Below are 16,731 nucleotides of genomic sequence, written 5' to 3' on the forward strand. Positions count from 1 at the left end.
ACCTTATAAGCTTGGGTTCTAAGTAGTCTCAGTACCCTAGCAGCTCTTGAATACTTTCTCCTCAAATGTCTACAGTAAAATTCACTGAAGACATACACCAACACACCAGGACCTTGTTATCTTATTTTTAAAATAAAATTTAAAAGAGTTGTGTCAGCTGACTCTTCTCTGCATGCAGCCAGGTCTCCTTCCTCTTAAAGGCCCCACAGGTAAAGATTTAGGTAGGTCTTTACTGAGATGTCCTATTGATGGGTTCACATCACAGGTCCAGATTTTCAGCATCCTAATCTAATCCCTTACCCCTATGCTCTTCTCAGATCTTGTATGATACACAGATTCAGGGAGCATGGCCTTCATTACCTTAAAGTTTGCTAATAAGAAAATGTCATGGCTGAGCCAGGCTACTGCCAAGGCTCATAATCAGGTCACTAGAGGCACACAGCTAGGCTGATGCTGACTGGATTATGCAAATAGAATCTGTCACAAATTATCCCAATCCTAGCATCCAACTCTATAATTGGTAAGCCTTAATCAACACCCTGCTACAATCCAATAGCTGATTATACATACTTCATTTCTTCTATCAGTATTCTTTGACCTCATCAAGGAAGAAAACAAAACTAGTCTTCATGACTCCTGGCACCTACTGCTTCTGTTAGAGGCCTACTGTGTTGACAAAGAGAAGTTATCGTCTCTAGTGAGCAGGGAGCGCATGTGGAGATAAACAGAAAGTCATTTCAGCAGTAAAACAAAGTCTGGAAGTGGAAGCAGGGGAAGGGGCTCAGCCTGCTTATAGTTAAAGAAATCTAGTGTCTTTGACCAAGGATCAGAAGATGTTATGCTTTTGCTTTTGTTTGTGTATCTTTATATGCTTTATATACATATTGAAACGTGTGTGTGTGTGTGCGTGCGTATGTGTATGTGTATGTTTCTGGAGGCCAGAACACAACTTGAGGCAAGATCAACCTTTCATGTGCACACCTCACCTGTGGCTTTTATTAATCCTTAGACATGTGATGAAATCAGAGGATGGTATTGTTAGAAGGCCTCCACCACCAGCCTGTAAGTCAGAACTTACTGACTGAAGCAAAGGCATGCATTGCCCAGAGCCGGGGCACTCGGTTAAAAACCAAGTGCTTCATCTCCTACCTTCCTCAGCAGGGCTCTGAAACTTGGAAGTTTGAAGGCCTCTGTGATTCCTCCCCAAGTGAGAAATAAGGGTTAGAGTCTGGGTATCACAAAGCAGAGATTTGCATGTTAACAGTCTTCCACCTGGTGATGCGGCTGCTGGTCCTCTGCTCCACATTTGGAGGGACATCCTAAGTCTACTCTCAACCTACCTCGAGAAGCTAATGGGGGTCTAAAAACTGGCAGGGCCCTACTCCACGTTGAACAACAGGGAGCCCAACTCTGGGCTTCTGTTTCCTTAGAATAAGTTCAACCAAGTTTTCTCCATTGATCCTCCAAGATCATGGAGAGGCTCTTCTCTCTCCTAACCCCTTTCTTTCTGGTACTTGGGGCAAAGCATTTTCTGTACACCCTTTTTTGTTTCATTCGCCCAGAAAGTCATGTCCCCCCATGCAGTGATAAGCCTTCTGATTCAAGGTTTCTTAGTGGCCTGCATAGCTCTTCCTCATTTGGAAGAAAGGGTCGTCTTTAGCTCTGTTCCTGTAGCTCTTAGCCTCAGCTGCAGGGCCTCCATATGGCTCTCTTCCTTATTGCTCTGCTTCTGTGACCTAAGGGGCCTTTTGTCTTGTGCTGCCCACAGTCCTCACTCCACTGCGGCCAACCCAACCTATATGGCCCAGGAACCCCCAAGAATTAGACATTTGGAATAGCTCAAAGCGGATACAAAGTCCTACCTGTCCCCATACCAGGTCCTGGATAGCCTGACATCTATTTGGTTTCCCTGCTGGGGTGACGAGGCGGAGGTTAGAGTTAGAGACCCTGTCATCACTTGGTTGCGTGACCTTTAACTTCCTTATGCCTGTGTGTTTTATAGAAATTTAAAGAATATGTGAATGGCAGTAATCTTATCACCAAGCTGCAAGCCAAGCATGACTTACTCAAGCAGACACTGGGTGAAGGTAAGTCGGATGGGAGAGAGTCCAAGGGGGACGGCCGTATAGTCAGAGCCGCTGAGCCACTTCAGGTCAAGACACCTGGTGCTGGCCAGGGCCGTACCTGATGATGAATCCTGTGCCTTTACTAGGCAGGCAGGGAAAACCACATTGTTTCAGGGGTTTGGGGGGGTCCTATGTGGCTGCAAGAAGGGGCAAGGTCAAGTGGTGGATGTATGCTATAAGTAGGAGGTGGGGATCCAAGGACACAGGTACTGGTGTTTCTCAGCACACACCAGGGAAACTATGGGAGGGCCTCACCAAGGTTCTAGGTCCATGGACGAAAAATACATACATGATAGGGTTTAGTCCTCAGGAGACCAGCAAACTAGACTTGAAACCACCCAGGATCTTCCAATGGCACTAGAGTAAAACCCCAGCTACCAAGAGCACACAAGGCCCACTGCCTGCTTCCCTGCCCCTGCCCAACATCCTCCCTCCCCTTAGTGTGCTCCAGCCAGGCTAGGCACATTTGTGCCTTCTAAAGTTTCCAGCTTGTTCCTGCTGTCTTTGAGTCTCCTTGTGGAAACACCACCCAGCTTGGGATATAAAACATTTCCATTAGCCTCAGGAATGTCCTTACATCTCTTTGTAGTCAGTCCTTCCATTCTCTGCTCCAAGCCAATCACTGATCTGATTCCTTCACACACATACACATTCACACACACACACACACACACACACAGAGAGAGAGAGAGAGAGAGAGAGAGAGAGAGAGAGAGAGAGAACCTCATCCTTACCCCACCCACCTGCCTTCTCTTTGCTTTTCTAGGTTCTTCCTATATAGGCCAGCATTACTTTAACTTTGTAATCCTCCTGCCTCAGGCCTGCAAAGTTCTAGGATTGCAGATGTCGAGGAGTTAGCTATATTGAGCTTTTCCTTTATCTGTTCTGCTCATCCTGACATCTCAGTATTGGGGCCAATGTTGAAAGGGGAAGTCCATGTGATTTGGTGGCTACTAGTGTTTTGAAATTAGATTTCCTAGGTTTAGAACCCAGGTACATTTTTAAAAACCCAAGGTCCCGGTTGGATCCTTGGTCTGTGGAGTAGAGAAGTTTCTCTCCCCTGTTTCCTTATGAGTGCTAACCCATTACTGCCCTTGTCAGCATGGCCTTAATTCAATCATAACATTTTGGCTAACATGGCTCCTGGTCCATTTGTTCTTCCAGGTTTTGTCAATCATGCCTCACTCTGAGATGCAAACTCTGATGTCTGCTTTCTGAGTTTTGAGCTGGTTGGCAAGAATGACTCTAGGAAAGCATTGCTTGAGAAATGGAGGAACGGCTAAGAGACACCTAAGAAGCCCCTCTGGGTGTTTCCTAGCACACCAGACATAGAGCATCCCAGTGTGCTTCCATTGACAGTGGAGACAGATCTTGGTAGACTGGTCAGTTCTAGCCACAATTTTCTTCTTCTAAATGAGTGTTTTGTTTAGAATGGATTTTTAATTTACAGGAAAGTTGAAAAATTGTAGAGTTCTCATATGGTCATCCTCAACTCCCCTTTATTCACATCTTGTATTAGTATGGTATGCCACAGGTAGTGACTATATATTATTTTGTTCTTTTGAGACAGGGTCTTATGTAGCCCAGGCTGGCCTCAAACTTGATATGTAGCCTTGAATTCAAGGATAGTCCTGAATTCTTGATCCAGTGTTGGAAACTACAAGCATGTGCCACCATGCTTGTCTTTGACACACTTTTACAAACTAAAGTTAATAAAGCACCAAGTTACTCAAAACAGAGAAACCCGAGTAAGTTTACATCAAATCGCTGATCATTTTACATATCTATGATCTAACAAAGGTATGCTGTGGATTCGTAGGGCATTGAGTGATACAACCAGGAGAATTTGAGCTGAGCAGGGCCAACCGGAGCTCAGAACTTTATCAAATCCATTCTTCTGAATTTTTGTTAAGGTGGAGACAGGATTTCACTGTGTAGCTCTGAATAGCCAGAAGCTTGCTACATAGATAAGGCTGGCCTTGAACTCACAGACACCCCCCCCCCCCCCCCCCCCCCCCGCCTCTGCCTCCCTGGGATCAAAGGTGTGCACCACCATGCCAGGCCTCTTCTGAATTTAATTCTGGAGTCACCTTCCCCTCTCTAAGCAGTTTGAGTCTTCACTCAGTAGATCATCATCTATGTGTAGGCTTAGTGTGTGGTTATGTCGCATCACTGGTCCTCTCCTGTCAGCAGAGAGCTATTTCAGGTTGAGGGATGAGGTGGCAATGTTAAAAACAAATGAGAAATATAGTCCCCAGGGAATATGCAAAAGGATTCAAGCTGGGTTTTTTGTTGGTTGGTTTGTTGGTTTTTTTTGGCTTGGTTGGGTTTTTTGTTTTGTTTTGTTTTTATGATGTCGTGTGTCTCTGTTTCTCCAAAGCATCCCTTTGACAGTGTGAACCGGGAGGACAATTCAGTGAATACTGAATATGCCTGCATTTATTTTCCATATGCTTATATACCCCAATCCAAAATGGGGGAAGAAGGCAAAAGACTACTTCAACATGACACAAAGAACAAACAGAGCAAATACTTGCTTCAATACTTGAAACATCAGCCACTATGTCCTGAGTTCTGTTGTTTATGCAGCGACTATACCTTAGACCTGCATCCTGTAGGCAGCTGCTCCCTGGGTCAAATCTCCTATCATATTCTTGAAGGAACAGGAATAGGCTTGAATTCTCTGACCTTTGGTCAGGGTGGAATGGATCTACTCTGTGGATCATCTCAATACCCGAAACACCAAGTAACCACATCCTAGATCAAGATACCTTGTTTGTAGCCACACCTTAAGTCAGACCTCTTGTCAACAACTTTGAAAGAGCCAGATAGGCTTAAACTCTCTGACCTTCAGTCAAGGTGGAGCAGACACACTTCTGTGGGCCCCCACAGCAGCAGACTCCAGACACTTGAGCAAACTAAACAGCAAATTTGCCTGTTTTACCTGAATTCTCCCCTGCCCTTCATGGGTCTTTGGCTGCATTTCAACCCTCTGCAATTAGCCCTGTTATCTCCTGGTCTTTGGTCAGGGACTGAGGAACAATGTCAGTTTGTTTCCTGTTCTATTGTTCTCAGACCTCAGGTTATTATCCCTGCCCCTCCATTTCTTTCTTTGTCTAGTCTCACACTGCCTTACTTTCTATAGGGGAAAATGTGCTAAGGTTCTTTATTAAAAACAACAACAACAACAACAACAACAACAACAAAAACCCAAAAACAACCCCAAAACAATCAAACAAACAAAACCAAACAAATCTTATAGGCTAGAGATTTTGTTGGTATGGTGCTTGCCTAAGATGCACAAAGCCCTAAAGTGGATCCCTGGGCCAGCATAAAAATTGCTGTGGTAATCCTAGCCTATGGAAGGTGGAGGCAAGAGGATCAAGGTCATCCTCCATTGCATAATGAGTTTGAAGCTAACCTGGGCTACATGAGACCCTGCCCCCCATCAACAACAATAAAGCAAACAAAAAACAACTGCATGTGAATATTGAGTCAGATTCTATCTAGAGCTATGTCTTCAAGGTGAAGTCCATGAACCACACTTGTTATAAGGGGCCAAAGCCACCATCTTGAAACCATGCAGGGTTTTTTTTTTCTGCTACCACGGAGTCAGTAAGACCTCCCTTAAAGGAGCTGCGGCATACCACCAGCAAACAGCAAGAAGCTGTGTTAAACTCTGTTTTTTATGTGTGTCTAGAATTCCTTTTTAAGCTCTCTCAGGTTTTAAGTGGATTTCAGTTGGCCTTGTTGGCGCTAATTTGTTGTAAGGGGCCACTTGTTTGTTCCCGGCTGCTCAGCCCCGAAATAATGACACAGAAACTATATTAATTAAATCATTGCTTGGCCCATTACCTCTAGCTTTTTATTGGCTAACTCTTACATCTTAATTTAATCCATTTCTATTAATCTGTGTATTGCCACATGGCTGTGGCTTACCAGGTAAAGTTCCCGCATCTGTCTCTGGCAGGGCTACATGACTTCTCCTGGCTCCACCTTCTTTTTCCCAGCATTCAATTTAGTTTTCCCTGCCTAGCTATGCTCTACCTTATCACAGGCCCAAAACAGCTTCTTTATTTAACCAATGGTATTCACAGCATACAGAGGGGAATCCCACATCACACACTGGCCACTGAACACTTGGAACATGGATTGTTGTGTGATCATGTTCATTGAGATGAGCAGAATGAACAGAATCTGAAGAATTAGCTCACAGGGAAGAGAATATACAGTATCTTGCTTAATACTGATATGTATATATATACATATCAGTATCACTGTACATGATTACACAGTGACTTGATAAAATTTAATACGAGGACTTGGATTTCTGCATTGTCAGTGAAGTTTTGTGGGAGAAGGAGATACTGTTTATCTCCTTGTTTTGAGCTCGCCATCCCTGCTAGGGAGAATCTTCTAAGGTGAGGTATTTCTGTAGCCTAGAAGAAGGGTTACTGTTAAAAATCCAAGTACCACCTTTAGAAGTAATTGGGCTTGAGTAAACTTCTACTGCAAATATCTGCCTTCCCTCACCTGTATGTGTGGGTGGAACCAGGTTTGCAGATGTAAAGTCAGACAACCTAGGTTGGAATCTAAACTGCCCTTCAGCAGGAACTGGAGCTAGTCACTCTGTCTGTTCTGATCTTTTTGCTTGTCTGCTGTCCCAGGAATGGTATTCCATGTACACTGGTGTTGTGACACTTGTTACCCTATTGCAGGGTATACTTGTTTGCACACTATTATAGTCACTGGAGTTCTTCCTTCACTTACCCATTCAGTAAATATTTATTGAGTTCATACTTAAGGCCAAACAATATTCAAACCTTGGTATTTAGTAAGGTATAGGTATTGTTGAAGACTTACATGGGAATAGTTTGGGGACTTGGGAAGAGCTTTTTGGGGAACATTTAAAGTATGCGGTCTTTGTGGGGTAGCGTTGTGTGACTCAACCCATATAAGGCTACCATGGCAGACCAAAATCTATCTTAGTAAACTATGAATTTTATTGGGGTTACTAACAGGAATATGGGTGAGGGGTTACTTATAGGGACAGATATTGCTCAAAGACAGCTGCATCACAAGGCCCACCCCAGATCAGGTAACAGGTCATAAAGCTGGAGTTAGTGTCCTTTTCAGGTAACTCCGTTGGTTTAAACCTCTTCCAGGAAGCTTGCTGATTTCTGCTTCTTCCAGGCAGCTGGTCTGGTCTCAATCAAATCTTCTTTGCAGCTTGGCATCCAGGCTAAGAGGGACTCTCAGCTTTTATATTTGCTCCAGCAGGAGGGGCCTAGTGAATCTGCTCAGTTTCAGTGGCTTCCTGAACCTACTTTATTTGCCTTCCTTCTTAAGGAGCTTCCATACAGGAAACAATGCTTCAAACTTTGAGAAACCTGTTACACAACAGGTAGTTATTGACAAGTTGGTAAGGAAACTGCGGTCTGTCCACACAGTGGAATATTATTCAGCCATAAAAAATAAATGAACTTCTGGATCATGATCTATGGATGAATCACAGATTATGGTAAGATAAAGAAGTCAGAGTCAAGAGAGAAACCACACGGAGAGTGATTTTCTTTATAGCAAATGCCTATCAATCCTGCAGAGACAGAGAAATTAGCAGTTGCCTGGGGCAGGAGGCAGGAGGCTGGATAAAGAACAACTATAGAATGGGCACATGAAATCTTTCTGATATTGTCGTCATTTTAAGGGGAAACAAAGTTCTCTGGCTAAAACAACCAAAGCCGATTAAACACCAACATGCAATTTTGTTTTCTTTCCCCAGGGGAGAGAGCAGAGTGCGGCACAACCAGGTGAGAGTTGGGGAATCTTGTGTCCTTGTATTGGCTGCCTGGAGTCTGAGAGGATGCAGTGGGTGGGTAGATGTGTAAAGTGAACGTAGCCTTTTGGGAGCTAGAGAAGCTGGATAGTTTTCACCACCTCTGGGGCTTTTGGGGTAGTGGGGAAGGGTTCTGTGGCTACTGAGGCAACATTGCTCGTTTTTGCTTTAGACTGGCAAAGGCCGGCCACAAGGAGGGTGCTTGCATAGCTGCTTTGGGGCAGTGGGGACATGTCCCTGTTCAGTGGGAGGGTAGTTGATTCCAGGGTATCTAAAGGCACTAGCAGGAGCCACAGGCTGTAGGGCAGCTGTTTTCTTCACTTGGATCTGTTACATGGCCACTGCCCAAACTGCCCTATAGGTCATCCAGGGCCACCCTTTCAGGGTCCTCAGTTGCTAAGGCTTTGGGGTTGGCTGGTTTTGTGCACAGATGGTCACGTGCATGCTGCATTCATATGGACGTGTGCCCAGATTACGCCCTCCTTCCCTGCACTGCCCATCATATTTGGCTTGAAATTCAGTGGGAACTTGGATGGACTGGTGAGGCCAGTCACATAGGCAACTCATGCCTCCCTCCGCAACTCCCCTTGTGCTGAGCACATCAGAGCCAGTGAACACTTTCACTCAGCAGCTTTCAGCCTTTCCTAGGCTTCAGATGCCTTAGCAGCCAGCATTGCCCTGGTGTCTGAGTTTTCACCATGAGTTAGCAATGGCCCAGGGGTCTGCCGTTTATCATCTGTGGCTAATTTTTAGTTGGGAGCTACTTCTTCCCTCAGTCAATGGGGCTCAGTTACCCAATGACATTTTTTCCTTCCAAACGAATTCTTCCTGATGGCTCAGAATCCTGAAAAGCTGTCCTACTTGGCAAGAGCAAAGATGACCCTTCAACTCTCCCCTGCTCCTGGGGAAGCATGTAGGTGTGGCCAAGGCTTGAGAAGCTGTGGAGGTTTAGGGCTTTCCAGGAATCCAGCTGTTCCTCTGGGCCCAGGCAGTTTGGGAACACTGAGATGATTCACAGACAAGGACCCTCCCACATGTGGAACAGCAGAAGTGCAGGTCACTTTTGAGGAACCCAAATCTGTTACTATTTTTTTTTTTTCGGATAAGAGATTCTCTAAGAGGACAGAAGCTCTGTTTTAGACCAAAGTGGGAAGAATTGGGCCATGGCTCACTGCCTCCTGATCTCCAAGTTGCAGGGAGAAGGAGATTGCTCCAGGGGAATGGTGGGGTTCACCCCTCCTTTATATATATATCCCTGAAATATTGTCTTCCTCACCTGTTTTGACCTAGGGCCTGGGAAATCCAAGTTCAGGTTGGATCCCCACTTAGGCATCTTGTCCTAAATTGCAGACCTAGCCAGAGGCCCTTGGCAATGTCTCCGCACCTTGGCTGTGCCGACTGTAGATTCTCACACACAGTCAAAGTTATCTGGGACCATCATCAGAGTAGGGTCCCTCAGCCAAGTTCCTCTTGCCCTCGTCTAAATGGCCTTTTTCTCACACGTATAAGCCACAGTTTTGAATGGCCTCAGAACATCATAGCCCTGGGATTTAGGCTGACCAGATGTGCTAATGTATTTTGAAGAATTGCTAAAAAATGACAAAGTATGGGATGTAAACACCAGTTGTTAATCATGTTTTGAAGAGAGGTCGGCCTTCTTCACCAGGTTGACAAGAAGCGCTAGTCCTGAATAGAGGGAACTAGTTGATGGCATCACCATCTGGTGCAGCCCAGCCCCTGCTATCCAACCATAGCTTCCAGGAGCTCACCCGCCCTCGAACATCAGTGTTGCCACCGGTTTAGATACTCATACCCACATCTGTTGGGTGTTTAGGGAAATTCTTAATCACTTGCTTTTTGTCACAGACTAATTCTGAGGCCGCGCCTATGTTGCCAGCATGTGCTAGTTTTCATTCTTGCTGAGAGGCTGAAAGGGGACATTGGTCTCTGATTTCCTTGCCCTCCCCTCTGTGGCCGTCTCTGTTCCTGTCTTCCCTGCTTTTCTCTTTCTTCCCTTTTGTTTTTGCTCTGCGTCTGAGCGGCAGAAGAGATGGAAGGCTTAGGCTGCCCCACTTTCCTTGGCTGAGCTGTCCCCCTGCTCCCCACTTTGTGCCCCACCCAGCATTCCCGTAAGTTGATACAGATTTGATGTTGTTCAAAGTTGGGATAGCTATGTTTCCTTGTCAGAGATTCCAGGCAGTGCCCAGTGCACCGTGGTGGGGGAGGGGGAAATGACAAAAGGGCGACCATTGTGACTTCATTTTCTTTTACACCCTGGGTTTGGCAAAGAAAACGGGGAAGCATACTCTACATTTATCTCCTTTTATTCTACTCCATAAAAAATTAAAAGAACAAAACCCAGAAACTCTTATGAGTTTTTTTTTTTTTTTTTTTTTTTTTTTTTTTTTTTTTTTTTTTTATGAAAACCCTCAAACTGGGTGCCGTGGAGCTTTTGATTCTGTATTTTAGTAACTGTGCCACGATCCCCACTCTTGCCGGCCGTGAGGACTTAATAGACAGTTGGCAAAATCACTCTCTCAACTTCATACTTGTGCTGGAGCCTCTAGTAGGAAGAACTACATTCAACTCCCAGTTCTTGCGGGATCCCATTTGTGTGGCCTTGGACAAATTTCTTAACTTCTTGTGGGCTCCTTTGCCTCCCAGGCTCCTGCAATGTGAGATAAAGAAGTGGCCCTGGAGTCCAAAATACTACGAAAACAAATGACAACATTGCTGTCCTCCTTATTCCTAATCCCTAAATTTGGATCCTATGGTTTTGCGTCACATTTTTTGACAATCATTTCTTTCCTTTTACATTTGAAAACTCAAAAGCAGACCCACTGTGTGAGATTCCCCCCTCCCTGATTTCATCCTCAAAAAAAAAAAATGTAATATACTTTTAAAGGAAATGACACGGACTTAGCTAACCAAATCCACACAGATCCAAGATGGGCTGGAGATAATCTTGCCTGTTGTTTCTCTTCAGATTTTGGTTGTGTTGTTCTTTTGGTTCCCTTGATTGGGTGGCATGCTATTTGGACTTAACTGTGTTTTGCCCATGCATGTCCTGGAGTTTGCAGCCTTTGCTCAACATTTAACCATCTAGGAGGATTTGGCTAGAGTGTCCTGCATGGCTGGACTGCTAAGAGTCATGAGACCAATAAACCCACGGGAGAGAGGCAGGGCAACCCTCCTTCGTCTTGATTGGTTCTAAAGTCCATATGATTCTTGCCTGTGGCCTGGGCATGTACCTTAGTTGTAGGATGCTTGCTTAACATGCATGAGGCCCTGACTTCAATTGCTAGCATCACATAAAACCCAGCGTGGAGGTGCATGCCTGTAATCCCAGCACTGAGGCAGGAGGATGAGGAGTGTGAGGTCATACTTCGCTACATAGCAAGTTTGAAGCCACCCTGGACTATATGAGACACTGTTTTGGAAACAAACAAAAACAGATAGAAGATTCTTGCCCATGTACAGAAATCAGTCAAGACATAGGGAAAGGGCAAGACTTTGCTTCTCATTCATGACCATTATCTGCCTGGCTGAGTATGTACTTGTTACTTCCAAAGTTGGAACCAAACCATTTGAAAATGAACTGCCTCGTTTGGTAAGGGGTCTTCCTCCTAACTTTCTAAAACCCTTTTCCCTGAAGGCCAGCAGCACTGAATCAGGCCAGTTTTATGTAGTGAAATGAGCAAACAAGCCAACCCAGGTCTATGCATGGCGAGCAACTATGGACACGGGTCTAGTGCCTGTGGCCATTTCATTGTTCCTGGTGGATTGTGGTATAAAGTTTCCCCTCCCTGTGGATAACAGCAGAACACAGGGAACGGAGATCTGAAAGAAAAGCAAGACACTTTGAACCTGATTCCTCTGGCAAGGACTGACGAGGCAGGTGAGCCTGCAGTTAGAAATGCCAAGATGTCCCAGGGCCATGCCCATGACTTGAAATTAAAAGAAACAAAACAAAACAAAACACCCCTCCCCACAAACAACCACAACAACAAAAACCCTGGGCTTGGAGGGGAGGGGGCTAGAGGTGGATGTGATACTCTCTCTAGGCCTGGTTTCTATAGAATAGAACCGTGTGGAATGGGAAGATATTGGGGTAAGTGTGATCATGGATTTGACAGTGCTCCAATCAAAGATGTACTCGATTGATGAGTGGGATAATAACAGCCAGGCCACCTACGGATCCTAAAGAAGCTGCAGCTTGCCTCCTGGCATCTTGCTGTCTGGCTCTCAGATCTATGCAATAAACATGAGTCATATTCCTTTGAAATGTCAAGAGACATTAGGAAGACAGTGCCCCCAGTACATTGGGAGTTGGGCCTTGGTGATAGATTTAAGCTGACATTACAAAAATAAACCTTCTCGGTTATGTTCGAAAGTTTCTTGCTTTCCTGGGCTACAGATAACCCCTCCCTCCCCTGACCCACCTCCATCTGGTCTGCAGGATGCCAGCCTCTGATTGGCATTGCAGGTGCTTCTTGGATTTATCCCATCCCCTGTGATGTAGAATGCGTTTGTGTTTTGTGAGAGTTGCTCCTGCTTGGTATTGTGGGTAAACTAAGACCTGAAACATCCAGAGACCCTTCAGATGGAACATGGGAAACCAGTGTGTTGGAGGCCAGAGGCTCCCTGCTGTGTTTTGTGTTTTCCTCCCGTTGTGGGTTGGAAGAGCGTCTCCCCCAGTGGTATGTTTATGTTGGTTGCTTTCTTGATTTCTTTTGTTCCATTTTCCCCTAGGCCCCCCTGCCTTCCCCCTAAACCACAGAAAATGAGGAGACCTAGGCCTCTTTCAGTGTATAGCCATAAGCTCTTTAACGGCAGTATGGAAGCGTTCATTAAGGTACTTGCTGGGGAGCCATGGAGTCCGCGAATGAGTCCAACGTAATGGCAGCCTCTCTTCTCCCTGTCCCCTCCAGCTAACAGCCCTGTCAACCACTTAGCCAGGCCCCATGGAGCTAGTAGCTTCTCACTGCAGTCTGTTCTTGGCTTCAGTGCGGCACTCCACTGGAGAATTATGCTTCTGACTAGTGGCCCCTAAGTGGCCATCCATCGTTCTCAGCCGCATGGGGGAGGGGTCCGATCATTTCAGCACAGAAGAGGTGGACCGTCAGTCAGCACAGTGGTCCCAGCCAGCTGGCCTCGTTGCTGCCGAAGCTGCAGCCCTAACACCCAAAGGGCAGTTGAGGAAACTCTATCACTCAGCTCCACCCCCTCCTCCCGCAACAGGAGACTGATGGAGAACAACACAAAGATAGCCCCTGTGGGTCTCCATACAAGGCAGCTACAGTTTGGTAGCTGAGTCTCTGCTAGCATGGGAAGCCACTGAGTTTTCATAAGAAGAGTTCCTTTCACTTAATTTAGCTTTGGATGGTTGATTTGAAAGGTGGGAGTAGAGTTGAGGTAGTCCTTCTAAATGTCAGGTTAACCCTGGACATTGAGCTTAGGTTAAAAATATAAATATTTCAGCTTAAGTGGGTTTATTTTTCCTGTCCCCCCCCCCCCCCGTGTCATTCAGGATCAAACTGAATAAGGCAAAGATGGTGTTAGAGTCAAGATGTGTTCTTGGAGAAAGAGGAGGGGAGGCCTTCGCTAGTTATTTGAAAGCCCCCTTCCCCCAAGTGAAGACAATTTCTACAGAAGAAAGGGCTGGTGTAGGTCAGGGGAAGGGTGGAGTCTCGCGGCATCAGTGATGATTTGGGAGTCCCAGGGGCTGTGCCATGCACCACCTCTCTGTCCTCTGTTCTCTGGCAGGGTGCAGTTAGACCTGGAGGACAGAGAAGGGCTACAGACATGCAGATGTCAGCCTCAGGGATGGATTGGGGAAGCAGGACCATTCTAGATCAAAGGATGAGCTCTGCCTGTAGACTGAGTCCTCAGAATAGAAGAGAAAGAGAAGAGGGATCTCCCCTGAGCAAGGACAGTTGGGGGATGCCTTAGGATGCCTCGTAGGACTGAAGGCCCCAAATTAGAGGTCCCTCCGGAACTGTGTGACAATAGAGAGCCACTCAGTGGGTCGTGGCAGGTGAGGCTATGTCAAAATGATGCTTTGTTTCCTCATCACCTCTCTGTCTTCTCCTTTCCCTCTCACTCCCCCTTGCTCCTGGCTGAGCCTTTCTCCAGGCTGCAAAGGAGCTGGCTGATTGATCACTTTCTGTCTTTACAGAGCCTAGCAAGGGGCCAAGAGTGCAGGGGGAGGCACATGAGAAGTCCCGCAGGAACATGCTTTTGCAATTCAGTCCTGCAGGAACATGCTATTGCAATTCAGAGCAAGAAGAGCTGTGAGCTGGGGCCCAGGTGACCTTGCCAGGGGTTTGAAAGGATGAGGAGGAATAAGAGAAGAGCAGGACAGGAGTCCCCGGAGGAAGGAACGTTGCAATGAGATCTGAGATGGGGACTCCGTCCCCGAGTCTCTCTGATCTCTGGAAATGGGAGATCAGTCAGTATACATGGAAGGAGCTGACTCTTACTTGATACTGTTTGAAGATCACATCTTTAGTGGAACTGAGTATTTTCGTAGTGGGACTAGAAAGCAACTTGACCATGCACCCGACCAACACTTTAGACCTTATTCGACTCCATGAGTGTTTGTTTTTCCCCTCAGGTGGTAACTTTGGGAAGCCGTCTTACTATTCTGCTACATCACCATGCCCCAGTAGTGTTTGGCTAATCTTCTTGAGAGCCTGTTACACAACCTTTATCATTGGTGCCAAAACTTCCTGCTAGCATGGATACTTTAGTCCACCAGAATTAAAACCTCCACACCACAAGGCTGCGGGGATAGTGGAATTACAAGGCATGTCAGGCAAGCATAAGGACCAGAGATTAATCTCCACAACCTGTGTTAAAACGCTGGGAATGGTTGCATACACTTGGAATCCTAGCACTAAGGAATCCGGTGGATACCAGTGGCTCCCTGGCTAGCCAGCCTAACCTAATTGAAGAGTTCAAAATCAAGATGGCTGGTGCCTGAGGAATGTCATGTGAGGTTGATCTTTGACCACATTCACATGCTAACACACATACACACAAACACGAACATGAATACCCTCCTACCACCATCACTTTGGCACACACATGTTTTGGTTGAAGCATAGCTTTGTGGCACCACTGGAGGTATGAAATAGCAAGAGGAAGTATGGTACAGTGATACTGGTCAACTGGCTCTGAGGAAAATCTCCAAAGAGGGACGAGCCAGCTCTGTGGGAGGGAATGGAAGAATACTTGGAAGAATAATAGCCATTTGACTAGGGAAGAGAAGGTGGTTTGTGGGACACAAGAGCATGTCTTTATACTCCCTCCGCACTTTGGCTGCCTCCAATCAGTGAGGACTTCAGCTGTGGACCTACCATGAGCAAACTCGCCAAAGCTCCATATGACGTAGATTTACTCTAAAGAATCCCGGAGTCCAGAGAGTGAAGGGCAGCATCTGTAGCCACTCCTTCAACTGCCGAGAGTAGAATTTCAGCTTCTATCCTAATTCTTACACTGTCTGAATGTACAGCGGAATCCTCGGCTTTCACAATCCAGGCCTATAAGAAGAATTTTGATCAAATAATCCTACTGTGATGCTGCGATTATGATGCCTAGGCAGGACAAAGAGAGAAGCTCCACATCAATTATAGAGAAGAATTTGTGGAGTTAGACTTTTGAACTTCCTGAGCCAACCCCTTATAAAAACCAAAATCCCTGTGTTTTTTCCTCTTAAGGAGACTCCATTTTATAGTATAGTCCGTGGTAAAGCCCAGAAGGTCCACTGTGGGGTTGGGGGAGAGTCCCCATTCTTGCTCCTGTGAAATGTGAGTAACCCACCCTGGGGATTTAGGAGAGCACAGAGTGATGCATGCATGTTTCTAGATCTTGCCTGGCACTGTTTAAGCCTGATCTATTATTAATTTTAGGACACCATCTCAAGAGTCTCTTTGGACCAGGCTGTTGCTGGGTTCTGGAAATCATGTGGGTTTAGCTGACATCAGAATGACTCAGATCCCAGTTGTTGAGATGGCAGGACTGGACGGAACTGTGCCCCAGGAAGGCATATGTCCGTCAGTCAGTTTGGTTTCTCACTGAGCTTGTGTGAGACTCAGCTCTCACCTAGACCCTTGAGTCACTGTCCACGTGACCAGAAAAGTCGGGCAGGCTCTCTCGACGTGGGGACAAAGGCTTCAATGCATCCTCAAAGTCACTAAGGTGTTCCAACTTACTCTCTCCCTCATCTCCACTCTTACCAGCTTCTGTGTTCCTAGAGGGTTTCGGTGCCAGGGTGACAGTAAGGGGTTTAGAAAGAGGAGCAGAGCCACGCTTCCACTCAGAGAAGGTTATCAGGGTATTGGGTATGTTTGGAGTCTGGAATCTGATGCAACCTGCTGGATCCTGTCTAAGGAGATCTTGTGAAGTAGACCATCTATCCAAGAATTGAGGATTCCAGAGATGAATTCTAGGAGCCAGCTTACAAAAGACATGAAAGATCCCTTCTGTGGGCAAACGGGCTAATCTTGTAGGTCTTCAGTGAACTCTCGCTCATTGGTGAATCCCTTGTGTTGAGGAGAAAATAGACGTGGATCTGGGAACAAGGTTGACACGTATTTCCTACATATTGACAAGGAATCACTGCTATCTGGGAAAGAGGCTAAGCAGCCTATTGGAAGGCTGGCTGGGGACTATTTTAGAAGTCCTAGGAGGCCCCAAGGCTGAGGTTTCTCCCCATGGGCAGGCTGATGGGCAAATGCACCAGGACCATTACTGGCTGCCATTGCG

General features: G+C 46.1%; 1 protein-coding gene across 3 annotated transcripts in view; it reads left to right on the forward strand.

Moving 5' to 3' along the window:
- Positions 1-16,731, forward strand: part of Srgap3 (SLIT-ROBO Rho GTPase activating protein 3) — a 231,067-nt gene that overhangs the window by 180,929 nt on the left and 33,407 nt on the right. For 2 of the 3 annotated variants that reach the window (XM_057792007.1, XM_057792022.1), the window contains exons 10-12: positions 2,003-2,087; positions 7,909-7,936; positions 12,715-12,817. In XM_057792007.1, the coding sequence (XP_057647990.1) occupies positions 2,003-2,087; positions 7,909-7,936; positions 12,715-12,817 (216 nt within the window). The remainder of the gene's footprint in view (positions 1-2,002; positions 2,088-7,908; positions 7,937-12,714; positions 12,818-16,731) is intronic. The other variant, XM_057792014.1, reaches the window with a different exon arrangement.

This window comes from Chionomys nivalis, chromosome 1 (assembly GCF_950005125.1).
Source record: "Chionomys nivalis chromosome 1, mChiNiv1.1, whole genome shotgun sequence".
Classification (NCBI taxonomy): domain Eukaryota; kingdom Metazoa; phylum Chordata; class Mammalia; order Rodentia; family Cricetidae; genus Chionomys; species Chionomys nivalis.